The sequence below is a fragment of the Rissa tridactyla genome, chromosome 2, assembly GCF_028500815.1.
Source record: "Rissa tridactyla isolate bRisTri1 chromosome 2, bRisTri1.patW.cur.20221130, whole genome shotgun sequence".
NCBI classification, from domain to species: Eukaryota; Metazoa; Chordata; class Aves; order Charadriiformes; family Laridae; genus Rissa; species Rissa tridactyla.
The window spans coordinates 116,086,937-116,101,338 of NC_071467.1; the positions used below are offsets into that span (position 1 = coordinate 116,086,937).

Consider the following 14,402-nt stretch of genomic DNA (forward strand, 5'->3'; position numbering starts at 1 on the left):
CCTTGTGCTGTACGAGGGTATGACAGAGGCAAAGTTCTCCTTTCTTTCACTTGCTTCACTGGGCAACAGCAACCTCCCTTTTCCTAGCTATGCTATTAAACTTTATTTTAATTTTCCTTCTCCTTTTTTAAATCGGCGAGTGTTCCTCAGCGGTCTTATCTAACGATAAGAACCTTTCTACCCCCTATTTCTAGGCCTTGTCCCTGGGGCTGAGCTTTCCCCTCTGTCTCTAAGTATCTGAAGGGGTAGATTCCTCCTGTTGGGGTCAAGAGCTACTGTTCTTCTGGAAGTCTGTCCTCTCCATCCACAGTCTTTCCCTCTGCTCTTTGGGAAAGGAATGCATCACTAGCAATTGTTATATTTGTCCTGGATTGCATGGATTTAAGACTCTTCTTGGATCTGGGGGTGCTCCCCTACCGAATTTTTGGATGAAGAGCAGTAGGTTCATAAAATCTTCTACACCATATTTGCTTGGAGACTTTCAATCCAGAAGCAGAGACAGGAGGGGCTTCTTGGAGTTCAGGAACACTAACCACCCAGTAACCCCTGCACGCTCCCATGGAAAATGGAGAAAAAGCACCAGAAGCAGAGCTGCCTCCACCCCCAAAGGGAGGTAACTGCTGAATCCTGAAGATCCCCTTCTGCTTTTAGAGGTAACCCTCTCTTGTCTCTCTGGAGGCAAGACTAATTACCTACAGTGGGACAATATTTGGAATGGAGGGATTTGGTCACTGATCTTGACTCCCTCTCTCCATGCCTCTCTTCAGTTGGCAATCGATTCCTTAAAATATTCAAGCTTCAAGCTTGTGACATGTTGTACTTATTTGAGTTTCAGTCATTCAAAAATGATTGGTCGTTGAGTACAAGATTTTATAAAGTAACCTCGTGTTGCATGTACAGAAATAATTTCCTCCCTGTGCCTTCTGCATTAACAAAGGCTTCTCCCATCTTTCAGTTCTAAGAACTGCTGGTGGTTGAAAGAAAAGCAATTAAGTTAATCACTTCATTTTAAATGTTCCCCTCCATCCCATTCTCTTGTTCTATAATCTATTTTTGTTACAACGGAAAGATAAGTCCAACAGGACTCCGCTAAACGGTTAATTTGGAACCTATCACATATTTCATTTTCATAGACTTAGCTTAAAGTATGTTAATTAGCTGTGTGGCCCATCTCTGCTTTAGGGTAGAAATGTTCTTACAATTGCAGTAATTGCTCAAATCCTTGAACTGAGAAAACAAAGAAACAGTGAAAGCTATTGAATGAATTGATGTAGACAGTTTGATGATACTCAGGATCATGATCATTTTAGTAGGAGAGCATTTTGATTGGTTGTACATATTCTCTTTGCCATGTGTTAAGAGTACAGGGTATAATCAGACATATGGCATGGCATTCATTTTATTTCATTCCTGCAAACAGCATGTATAATGGAAGCACAGCAATTTCCCAATTAGCAAAAAGGGAACAGAAATTACATTGTTATTTTATCTTCCAAATGCTGAATGTGGCTGAATTATTTAGTAATATGTACAATATATATCATTTTAAAGGTATTATCCGATATAGTGAGCAAAAAGCCTTTCTGAGTTGCTTTGGGACATGCTGTCAAGTAGTGGTTCCTCACATTTCAGCAAATAGCAAACCTGGATAAGATCTAAATACGCATAGAGTCTGCTTTATTGATTTAGATGTCTTTCTTCTTAAAGGCCTTTTTTTATTTCCTGTAAAGAAATACGCTTCCTGTAAGGAAGCTGTGGTCACTACTTATCATTATCATAGAACTCGAAGGAGCAGAAGTGCTGGCCTCAATGCAAGCCGGAGCAGCTGGGGTAATCACTGTTGTCATTTAAGAGCTGTGCAACCTCCTCCTGAAATGAGGAAGAACTGGACCCAAAAGAAACCCGAGGCCTAGAGAGAGAGTAATCACAGAGACCACAGTAGAGGTGCTTTTTTCTTTTGTGCTAAATTTGGCAGTCTTTTGTTAAACCATTGAGTTTCCAGATCTGATGATACCAGTGATATTTGTGATTAGAATATAAAATGACAGCTCTGCCTTGAGAAATGTATGGGTCTGCTGGAACTGCTGGTCTTACCATGAGTGATGGACTGGCCAGCACATAGTTTCATTCCTGGATGGTACTGGCATCTCTGAAGAAGTCAACAGAACCTTTTCCAAGGCTCTCCAAGGTAGAGAGAAAGTATACTTTAAATACATGATGAGCATCTCTTTTTAGATCCCTTCAGATCCCTTCTTCTCTGCACAACACTGCTTCGTAAACCAACCCTATCATTGAGCGCTGCAGAACTGCTTTTTTCTCTGTTGTATTTTCTTCTGCAAATAGCTGACATGCTATGGACAGCACACTTTGAGGAGGAGAGAGTCAGTTTTTGTAAATACAGGATTTAGTCCGCTGCACAAATGGCCTCAGCTTTGGAGTTTTCTCTGCTTGTGGATTTACCCACTGCAGGTTTTCCAAACCTTGGCTCTGTCTTTTCTTCCAGGGACTTGAAGGAAGCAGCTTCTGTGGTGGAATCCACTGTCTGAAATATTCAAATTTCCAACTCACTCTTGCTTCTCTAGGCATCCTTGAAAATCCCACAGGAAATTAAATCAGAAAAGGCTGGTAGCCCGTAGCATAGATTTTGTATTCAAATCTCTATTTAGTGATAGGAACTGAAAAATCTTGTAGTTTCGCAACCAATCCTGTTCCCATCAGTGAGAACAGCATGAAATATTACCACTATCTATTGGAGATGCTCTAGGTCTTTTGTTTCATACTGATATTTAATTTCTTTTATATCTCAAAATTCTCACTATTAATATTGATACCCTCCCCCCAGTAAGGATAAATGCTAACCCATTTTTTCTGATTGGCTCATGGATTTGGGTTCTAGAGAGCTGATACGTGCTACTTTGAGTTCTCAATAGTTCAAAATCCGCTTGTCATTGTTTTTCTAGTAGATGTGCTTTTTGGGATGCGCGTTTTGACAAAACTGGGTGACAGGCCACTAGACACCACAATCATCAAATTATAAATTTATTTCCTAACAGATGCAAGCATTTTTTATTTTCAGAGTCCTAGTCCCTGTCTTCTAGTGATTGTTCTGCAACTCCATTCAGAACATGATCACTCACCTTTCTTCCAGAAAAATGGTAAACTTTCCTCAGTAAAGGTAACACAATTTTTGTGGAACATGGTCACAAGCACACAGTTGCACGACCTCTGGGAGTTTAAGATCAATGGGAATTTGGAAAAACAACTCAAAACTCAAAAAAACCCCTCCAAAAACAACCTTCCCACCCCACATTGAAAGCACCGCCTCCATATTTTGGGCATCTGCCATGCTTCTTGTAACTCATTGAAAACTGCTATCAGTGCAATGAGGATCTCTGCTTTCCTGCGTAAGTGAATTGGTTTACGTGTTTTCTTTCCAATTTCTTTTTACTTTAATAAACATTAAGCCCTGCCTAACTCTGTGTCAAGCATACGTTTGCTGCAGGGATCTAATTCCTGCAGCAGTTTGTTGATTCTGCGTATTAGTATCAGCAAAGAAGAATTTGGGCTCTGTGGCTGTGACTATTTATCAAGCAGAATAACAAGAGAAATGGGGTAAAGTGGCATTGTGTGGGACTATGCCTAGACAAGCAGACTTTTGAGAAAGGCTGTGGGACTGAAAACAAAGGGAATTAAATTTGACAAGGAGGATGGGCGGCGGCATGTTCAAGGAGAAAGGAAAGCATTTGGGACCAGTAAAAGGTTATGCGCTCAGTGCCAGATCCTTGTCTCATGTGTGGTTCTCTGCAGCTGTCCCTGAGTACAACGGTGCTTTAAAGATAGCATTATCAATTTTCTGGAATAACCTGAAGCAGCAACAACTTTAATTGCCTCTACGGGTGTTGGGGTGCGACTAGACCAAATAGTAGGCCATAACTGTTTTCATAAATCTTCTAACTTACTACTAAATTGGTATGTACCAGCATAGGAGAATAATGACAAGTTCCTGAACTTGTAATAATAAATCTCATCTCCTTGTACCAAACCCAAGAAATAACAATCTTATTTCAAAAGGCAAGTCTTAGCCTGCCTGTGATATACTCTGCCAAATGCCTCCAAGAAATCCATGATATATTACTTCCACTTATAAAGTTCCTCTTCTTTTCCTCTGTTCTGTTCCTCCACCTTTTGTTCCTCTAAGAAGGTGACATGGCTGACAGCTCAGCTGAATAATAAGAAAGGAAGGCCAAAGAAAGCATGCTTCCCCTGACGAGCAAGACTGGCAAACTGGTAACAATGAAAAAGGAGAAGGCTGAGGTACTCAACAACTTTTTTGCCTCAGTATTCACTGGCAACCTCTCTTCCCACACCTCTCGAGTGAATGGACAGGTTCGTGACCACCTGAGGAACCTGAACATACAGAGATATATGAGACCTGATGAGATGCATCCCAGAGTCCTGAGGGAAATGGTTGATGTAGTTGCCAAGAGACTCTCTGCGATATTTGAAAAATGGTAGTTAGGTGAAGTTACAGTGACTGGAAAAAGGGAGACATTGCACCCATTTTTAAAAAGGGTAGAAAGGATGACCCTGGGAACTACTGACCTGTCAGCCTCACCTCTTTGCCTGGGAAGATCATGGAACAGATCCTCCTAGAAGCTATGCTAAGCCACATGGAGAACGGGGAAGTGATTCAAGACAACCAGCATAGCTTCACCAAGGGCAAGTCCTGCTTGACCAACCTAGTGGCCTTCTGTGATGGAGTGACTTCATCAGAGGACAAAGGAAGAGATACAATGTCGTCTATCTGGACTTCTGTAAGGCCTTTGACACAGTCCCCCACAACACCCTTCTCTCTAAATTGGAGAGGTATGGATTTGATGGGTGGGCTGTTCGGTGGTTGAAGAATTGATTGGATGGTCACATTTAGAGGGCAGGGGTCAATAGCTCAATGTCCGGATGGAGATCAGTGACAAGTGGTGTCCCTCAAGGATCCGTACTGGGACCAGTACTGTTCAATATCTTCATCAGTGACATAGACAGGGGGATTGAGTGCACCCTCAGCAAGTTCACAGATGGCAGCAAGCCGAGTGGTGCAGTTGACACACCTTAGGGAAGGGATGTCATCCAGAGGGACCTGGACAGGCTCAAGAAGTGGGCCAGTGTGAACCTCATGAAGTTCAACAAGAAGTGCAGGGTCCTGCACCTGGGTCGGGGCAACACCCAGTATCACTACAGCCTGGGGGATGAAGGGATGGAGAGCAGCCCTGCAGAGAAGGACTTGAGGGTACTGGTGGATGAAAAGCTGGACATGAGTAAACAATGTGTGCTTGCAGCCCATATGGCCAACTGTATCCTGGGCTGCATCAAAAGAAGCATGGCCAGCACGTTGAGGGAGGTGATTCTGCCCCTCGACTCCGCTCTCATGAGACCCCACCTGAAGTACTGCATTGAGCTCTGGAGCCTGCAGCACAGGAAAGACATGGACCTGTTGGAGCGGATCCAGCGGAGGGGGCCATGAAGACGGTCAGGGGGCTGGAACAACTCTCCTATGAGGACAGGCTGAGAGAGTTGGGGTCGTTCAGCGTGGAGAAGAGAGGCTCCGGGGACAACTTATAGTGGTATTTCAGCACTTAAAGGATGCCTACAGGAAAGATGGGGACAAACTTTTTAGCAAGGCTTGTTGTGATTGGACAAGGGGTAATGGTTTTAAACTAAAAGAGGCAAGATTTAGACTAGATACAAGGAAGAAATTTTTTACAATGGGGGTGGTGAAACACTGACACAGGTTGCCCAGAGAAGTAGTAAATGCCCCATCCCTGGAAACATTCAAGGCCAGATTGGATGGGGCTCTGAGCAACCTGATCTAGTTGAAGATGTCCCTGCTCATTGCAGGGGAGGTTGGACTAGATGACCTTTAAAGGTCCTTTCCAACCCAAAATATTCTATGATTCTATGGTTCTAAAGCATAATGTCTACTTTTGACACATATTACCTAGGTATGACTGAGGCAACTATATATCAATATTTCTAATAAACAGAGAAGCCAGAGCCTCTTCCACTCAAAAAACAAAGCCTGAGAAACCCCAGCAAATCTGCAACCAAATAAGTAGAAGATTAGTCCAAGAATCTGAAATCTCCTGCTAACCTTGTTGACCATTTACTGCCTGAAGTTATTAAATTCTTCATGCTGCGTGGGTGGATGGGATTGGGAAGTTAAAGGGATTATCCTGCGAGTTTACTAACTATGGAATATTATTTGCTCACTTTCTAGTAGCAGTGACTCATGTCTAACAGACTGGGTGTGAGACAGCAAGAACTGTAATTGCATATGCAATCACAGAAAAAGGAGTATTTTAAAACTTAATACAGATATTCCCTATTTTACTGTTTTTTACACCTCTGGCCTATATGTAGCTCACTTCTATCAATAGTAACTAGCAATAGAGGGTTTAATATTAATAAATAATTGAAATTTATTGAGCTCTTGTGTGACCTGGGTTGCTATTATACTGACCAGTAAACCATTTTCTTACAAAGTGACACAGAAAGAAAAGCAGAGGAAATTGTGCAGAAGTGAAATTAAATCGAGAAGTTAGAGTTTTACTGCAGATCTAGCACCTCCTTAAAGGAACTCTGCTACACCCATGCATAGGCACAGTCAGTGACACTTCCACAGAGGCTCATCCCGGCTCTAAACATCCAACAGGCTTTGTTCTTCTTCTCTCAACTATTGCTTCTTCTGTTTAATTTTCTCTTCTTAATAATTTAAACCTTCACTTTTCTTCTTTGTCTTCTGTTTCCCCCAGCGTTGAACCAGACATGCCCAGTTCTTTCCTTCCTTAAGATCTATTGTGACGCTAGTCTTGACCTGGATCTCTGATGCCTATATATGCATTTCTCTTTCAACCTTCATTCTCACCACTGGTCAAGGCAAACTATGTGCTGGCGAAGCAAGAAGCAAAAGCAAGATCTGAAAGTTCATTTGAACAGGCTGATGTGACTCAATTTCCTTTTGTGCTCAAGTGAGCAACTAACCTAAAACTTAAGACCTATATAACAGACTTGATTTGAGTGTTTTGTTGTGTTGGGTTTTTTTTTAACAGATAATCCCGAAGATGAAATGTTAACACACTGAACAGCTTCAACATGCAACGTTCAAGGAACATTTTGAGGCCAAAGTGACTCAGAGGTATGAAACATCAATTGAGAAGTTCTGTTTCTGACCACCAGCAGTCGATGTCAGCCAACAGCGCTCTCCCTGAGGTGACAAGAGAATTATCTATACAACACCTTTGCAGGGTTTTTGGCATCACTTTACTTCCAAAGAGCTCAGTCTGGACTCAACAAGGTAATAGAGTGTGCAAAGCTCTTGATCTCATAGCCTGCTTCAACTCTGTCTGGAGTGCAAGCTGTCACATAGCAGTCATTTCAGGAATGCAATTTCTTCCTGTCTCTTCTGCATTATTACTTGGTGGTTCAAGCTGTGTGGATCATTTCAGGTCCTGTGGACAGAGGGCAAGGCTGCAGTTATTTCCCTGCTTTGCCCAGAGGCTGGGAATGTAGTTTCATCATCACTCTAACCCATCAAAACCATCAGTGTCTGACACCCACACTGTTCCTTGCCTTCCTGTGCGTAATCAGCAGAACCAGCTGATCATTTTGCCATCCAAGCACAATTGCTACCATGTCAGGCAGCAGCCTGTCCTTATGGGGGATGAAGTGATGCTGGAACCACATGTGGTGAGTACCATTATTCACATAGCTGTGTTTCTTCAGTGCTCTGGCTGCTGGGGCAATTGCATATTTCTCTTAACCCAAGCCCACAAGTATATGCAGTCTCCAAAATGGGTATCCCTCCTGTTCTGAATCCTGGTCTAGATGAGGTGGTAACTGCTCCCTCAAAGCTTTCAGAGTTTATCCTGAGAATGGCTTGCAGACTGCTGTCTCCACATTCTTGCTCACCCTCACAACCCTTTCTGTTTCTCTCCCTGACTTTTAGCGCCCTTGTTTTTTTGAGTCTTTGTATTCATTTCTTTCTAACAGTTCTCTTTCATGCCTTGTTCTTCCTAATGCCTGTACTTAATAATGGGACAGAAGCTGCTCAGAGGGAATCATCCTCACATTCCCAGCAGAGGATGACTGCGGATGGCAGGAGCAATGCCAGCTCAGTCCTGCTGGACTATTGTTTTTTATGTTATTGATCACAAAACCTTGTGTGTTGTCCTTCCGTGTTTGAGTGCTCATGACTCTGACTGTGGTCTAGAACTCCAATTGAAAAATGAACTGGGCTAACATTTTTCTGTTTGTTTAATTTATAGTCAAGAAATTGCATTTTAATGTGTCCAGAAGAGCCCTGTGATTCAATGCTTTCCCCTTTTTAGTGAGCTACCTTATACTAATGATATGGTTTGGGGTCAGCATTCATGCCTGCAGGTCAGGCGTAATCTTCAAGCGCCACTGGTCTCTGCATGTCTTTTTTTAGTAGCAGGAATTTTAAGTCACATTTCATATATGTCTGAAGCTTATTTTACTTATAATATTTAAACAGTGAGTAATCTCTGAATTCCTGAAGATCTAATAGTATGTTAAAGAGAAATCTTTTGTTAACTCTGCTAAACACTTTGTTATTCTGGCACATTTGGCTTAATTATTAAACATAAAACAAGTTTAGGGAAAAAGTGCGTTTATAATGAAAAATCCTCTGCTTAGCTGCATATTTCTTCACTTGATCAGCGGCACTTCTTACTTGCTTAGTAGCAAAATGCAATAACTTGTAGTGGTTTTACAGCTCAGGGAATCACTGCCCATTTGAGCTCTAAGACTGACAAAATTGTGGGCAGAAGTCGTCCTGATGTGTGGGTCTGCCCTACCTGTCCAAGCACAACGATGGCTTCTGACAGCTCAGCAGCTTTTCAGCAGTTCTCTCTGCATGAACAAAATAATATTAGATGTAGAACGCGTATGATTGCAATCACAGTGAAGCAAGAAAAAAAGCTTGTGCCTTCCTGTATGTGGGCTGAGAAAACCCTCAACCATTCTTGGCCAAACAGTAACAACAAAGGCTCTTTTTGTCACACTGGTTATATATATGTCGTATGCTGTGGATGCATGAAATGGCAAAGAAGGGGGAAGTCACAAAAATAAGAGAGTACAAGGTAAAATTTAAGTATTTTATTTCTATAAATAGCAAAAAAACCATAATCTATTTCTGAGTAATAGAAAATGTTGGCATCTAGGCTGTAATTATGCTGTTTATAACCTTCTTAAAGTCAGTTTGAAATATTAACAATGTACGTTGGAAAACTAATTTGTGTCAAGAGCAGAAAGTCATTTTCTTAAAGCTTGTAAAACTTTTCTTACAGCGAAGTTTAGAGGAAAGCAAATTTTTCATGTTGGTCTCAGGAATACTAGGCTAGTATACAATTTTAACCATTTAAATGCTTCTAAGATCGTGCATTTTAAAAGGGAGTGAACAGAAAGGTTTATATCAGTCTTGGACTCCAAGGACCTTCTAAAGATGCTTTGCCTAATGCTTCATAAATAAGAAGTTTCTCTGAAAATGTTTTGCAGTTGCAGTCTATTGTTTTACAGATGAGTGCATCAGAATTAAGAACTGCCATTTAAAACAAGTTTGCTGATTTGATACTTCAAAGGAATCAGAGAGAGAAGACGCTGTTTTTTTTAAAGATCATTTTTTCAGCTCTTACTTTGTTCTTTTGAAGCTCTTTGTAAGGTAAGGACAGATTTCATGTGCAAAGTACGCATGTACACTGCATGCTATCCCCATATACTTGTACAGAAATCTGTATGCAAGCCCAAGTAACTGAACAGTCCACATTTTGCGTTAAATCTAAATAAGAATGCAGCTGTATGTGGCTACGTTCAACAAGCGCCAATAGGATTATATCTTTCAGAAGATTGTTCCTAAATTATTTTTTAGCTTTTCTTCACTTTTCATAGTAGAGTAGCTCAGGTGAAATTTTGTAGCAAAAAGACCTGGAGCTGAAACAAGAAGAAATTTAATTTTCATCCGCAGATCTTTATTTTCACTGTGCTGTATGCATCTAGAAACTGAAACTGTTGCTGTGTTATGGGTTTCCTGCACCCATCCAGCAAGATACTAAATAGATGGTTCAGGTGTCTTCATAAAGTATCCACAAGGATAGGTACAAGCTCTTCACTTTTCAATATATTTCCCACCCTCAATTTTAGCTTTGTAACATGAGTGCACATTAAACTTGTATAATTTACAAACAGACACTGTCTTGACTATTTCAAATGGCTGAAACGAGAGGCAAATAATTGGAAAAAAAAATCCTGGAATGCAGTTAAGTAAATTAAAAACTCTTTCATAATTATATAAAACATGGTTTTAACACTGAGAGGCGTGCGTTATTGCTGTTATATACGGTTCAACAACAGTTATAAGGTTGTGCACTACATGGGCTAATACCATGTCAAACACATCTGGTAAAATGTCCCTTCATGAATCTGTGACATTCCATAGTTAACAATAAAGGAAGCAACAAAGAAAACGTGTCTATTTTAAAATCTCCCATTTTTCACTTTGAGTAACCTTCAAAAGAGGAGCTTAGGAGGATGCCTAACAGCAGCGTAACCCAGCAGAACCATTCCTCCAATGAGACACTACTGGACACCTCAGAGAGGCTCCGCACCATCCTCATAGCCCTGTACATCATCAACCTGGCTGGCGGCATCCTTGGGGTCGTCATGATGTCCCATCAGTTGTTTCAAAGGAGATCGCGATCTGTGATGACCACTATCATCATCAGCCTCCTAGTGCTGCACACCTTTATGCTACTCAGCATTCCCTTCCGCCTCAGCTATTACATTTTACGGGAGTGGAAATTCGGGTGGTTTGCCTGCAAGCTAGCAAGCGCCATCATCTACCTCCACATGTACACCACCTTCGCGTTTTACATGGCTATCATCATAATACGCCTCTTCCAACTCGAGTTTAGGAAGTGCTACACTATGACCTGGGTGGCTGCTGTCTGGATGGTGGGAGTGCTGGTGATCACGCCTGTTCTTCTCTTGTACTATGGCACCTCTAAGACATACCACTCCTCCAAATGCTTTCAGTTCCACAAGGATATACAAGAGGTGCCCATGGTGGTCATTAACTACTGCTTGGTTGGGGTTTTGGTGGCAGTTTGTGCTGTGCTCACCACACTCCAGTTGTCTGCGATGTATAGACTGGCTGTGAAATACTGGCCTGACATCAACTCCCACGTGGAATTCAGAGCTCAGGCAAAGAGCTTCTTCTTCATCTTGGTAACATTAGTGTGCTTTATGCCTCATCATGTATTCAGAGTATATTACATCCAAAACTGCCACCTGGATAAAGACAATAAACTACTCCCATACAACGAAATTTTTCTAGCTCTAACAACAATGTGCTGCTTGGATATGTTGTGCTTCATAGCAGGAATAGCCCACTGAACTGTGGACTGCCAGGAAATCCAGCTGCAGTGTGTCAATACTGGCTTTTGGCAGAAATAGAACTGTGTCGGGACTTTGCTGAGCTAAGAAGACTGCTGAGTTTTCAGCATGGCTGTATAGGTCTGTAGTGTTGTTTGGCTTTTGCAGACCAGTAAGATCCATCTTTCAGAAGCTACTGTTTTTAATCTTCTCGCTTGAAGGCAGACACATGAGTCTTACTCTAGTCTTTGACCTGAGTAATGCCCTGAGGCTTCATTACGATTTTCCTCCACTGTCCCTCTCTAAAAATTACAGCATGAGTACCCATTCCTTTCTATTTTTTCCTCAAAGTGTTTCAGTAACAACAACCCACTGGGGCCAATAAATTGTCCACTCTGAAGGTCTAACAATTTCTTCTGGCAATTGTGATACTGAAGGAAGGAGAGGGAAAAAAGAAATTCCTTTACAGGATTTTTGTAACAGTGATTTCATATAGCAAGGACATAAACTCTATTAAAATAAAAAGTATTCAAGGCATGAAACAGGGTTTGAATGAAATATTGTAGTAGCATATTTCTGAAAAATCCTTCTTTTCTTCACTCTTACAAAGTTTATATTAAATTAAATGATATGAAAACACTTACCATTCTCAAAACTTCACCGTTACTTGCTTCATTCCAAAACCACAAACAGCCCACTGAATTGTGGTAATTACACATTTAGAATGAGTGAGAGCAGAACAAGCCACAGATTTCAAAATTTCTGTCTTATGTCACTCTTCCGTCAGGACTGGATCTGTGGCTGTTATCCCTTAGGTCCATTGTAGCCACAGAAATACAAGTTACTGCGGTCCCATATCTGGATCTGGAATTCAAATCAAGGGGTCTGGTCCTTTACTGAAGGATCAGCCACTCTCTAGGAGAGGGAAATATTTTATCAGCCTTCAAAAAACCTTTGCTGTCTGGTCATTTTCCGTTGCCGGTTGATTTATTATCAGATGTCATATTTTTTCCATTTGCACATGTAATACAGCAAAACTAGAATAAACTAACTGAACTGTGTTTAATCAGTTCAACATATGCTCATCTGTGTGTATACAAACTTGTGCTGGAATATATATTTTCTCCATTAGATGGATTATATTCTTTGGGAACCACATCCTTTCTGGGATCCTCTGTTTTATCTCCATTATGCAAAAGGTTTTTTTCATTATTGCATTCTGCCTGTTCTGCTCAGTGCAGAAGGTCTCTAACCCTTCTGCCGAAGGCCCTGCTGTCATCTGCTGTATCCCAACAGCTTGAGGCCAGATTTCTCCCACCCCGGAATCCCAGGATTCACACAAGGGTACCCTTCCTCCTTCACAGACCCACAAGTTGCCATAATTTTTAGTCTGACAATTTTTGCTACAGAAGTGCTATGATTCCTGGATTCAAACAGGTTAAAATTTGATACGGGAGGGTTAAAAAGTTACACCTATAAAGTAACGCTGGTGATGCCTCAAATTAATGGCATTTCTTTGAACAAAAGAGCTTACACCTACTTTGTCAATCCTGAATAAATGTTTTTGCCTTTATATTTCCATAAAAAAACTTTGTTGAAAACTCCCGACGGTTCTCAGATCCTTTCTGCCACTTTTAAAAAGTGGGTGGTGTCCAGGGGATAAGCAGCAAGTCCTGAAGTTTTCTAAAAATCCTGCCGTTACGCTTCCTCTAGTGTTACCAGGTCCATTCCTGTTCATACAATACAGTCTGCTCAGCCCATTAACTTCTAAGACAGCAGCTAGAGGTACAATACGGTACAACAGAGATGAAATGCAAAGGGACAGATTCTAAAATGGGTGAATAGCTCCCAAACCAGCAGCTTTTCAAATCCTTCTCCAGGCAGGATGCAGCATGTGTAGCTGATAAGAGAGCCGGAGTCCCTCAAGGTGAAAAAGCTTAAATAAAGCTCTGGTACTTCCAAAGAGTTTTGAGGAAAACAAGGCAAGATGCAGGGCCTGCAGAGAAGACATTTGCACCTCTGCCACGAGAAAGAGTTGGGGTAATCTGGATCTACTAAAGTCATTAGGAAAACTGGCAGAGCTGTAGGTGGGGAACAAGTATGTTGTTTTTCCCTTCTGGTTTCTGGACTCCTGTGATAAATAAAACATCTGTTACTTGAAGAAGTGTCCTGTGCTACTGCCTATTCTCACTGAACAGTGTTTCCAAGATGACATACCTGGTAAAGATCAGAGTCATCTGGTGTTGCTGGTGAGTCTGCTGATAATCTAGCAGTCCAGCATAATGGTGTGCAAGTTTGGGAGAGGAAAAGGGCTATTACATGCATGTCCTCAGCTATGGTAACAAATCATGCCTTAGTGGCCTTGCCCTTGGCTTTTGCCCAACATTTTTTACCTGTGCCTGGCTGTGTACCTTGCTGAAATAGCCATGACCCACTGACTTGACTTCCTGCCATGATGCTGAAGCTGTGTTGCCCTTCATGGTTGTCTGGTAACCACTGACTGTTGGCTGTCACTGGACCTGCTCTGCTTGCCTTGCTTGGGTACCATGTGATTGCACATTGCCCTGGGTCTGGCTGGGATGGAGTGAACCTTCTTCATAGCAGCCTATATGGTGCTGTGTTCTGGATTTGTGCTTAAAACAGTGCTAACAACACACAGTGTTTTGATTACTTTTTGATGCTTGCACAACATCAAGGCTTTCTCTCTCTCCCACGCTGCCCCTCAGTTAATAGGCTGGGGGTGAGCAAGGCATTGTGAGGGGACACAGGTGGGACAACTCACCTGAACTGGCCAAAGGGATATTCCATACCATATGACCTTATTCTCAGTGATGCAAACTGGAGTAGAACAAGAAGAAGGGAGGGGACTGACTTCTTCGATGGTGGTTACCCAGGGGCTGGCTGGGCATTGATCTGCTTGTGGGGGATGGTAAGTGATTGCCTGCTTCTTGTTTGCTTTT

The 14,402-nt window shown here is 41.8% G+C and overlaps 1 protein-coding gene across 4 annotated transcripts; it reads left to right on the forward strand.

The window, feature by feature from the left end:
- Nucleotides 1-6,775: 6,775 nt before the first annotated feature.
- On the forward strand, nucleotides 6,776-13,476 carry LOC128906285 (probable G-protein coupled receptor 141). 4 transcript variants are annotated; one of them, XM_054193332.1, is made up of 4 exons: nucleotides 6,776-7,348; nucleotides 7,500-7,740; nucleotides 9,592-9,733; nucleotides 10,573-13,476. In XM_054193332.1, exon 4 carries the CDS (start codon nucleotides 10,600-10,602, stop codon nucleotides 11,461-11,463), a length of 864 nt encoding a protein of 287 aa, XP_054049307.1. In that variant the 5' UTR covers nucleotides 6,776-7,348; nucleotides 7,500-7,740; nucleotides 9,592-9,733; nucleotides 10,573-10,599; the 3' UTR covers nucleotides 11,464-13,476. The 4 variants fall into 4 exon arrangements, with proteins under 4 accessions (XP_054049307.1, XP_054049309.1, XP_054049310.1 ...); XM_054193334.1 differs by having other exon boundaries at nucleotides 10,586-13,476; XM_054193335.1 differs by lacking the exon at nucleotides 9,592-9,733.
- The last annotated feature ends 926 nt before the right edge of the window (nucleotides 13,477-14,402 follow it).

Bases quoted from the DNA above. Each gene is read 5' to 3' on its own strand.
- LOC128906285 (XM_054193332.1), top strand. From the start codon at position 10,600: ATGCCTAACAGCAGCGTAACCCAGCAGAACCATTCCTCCAATGAGACA.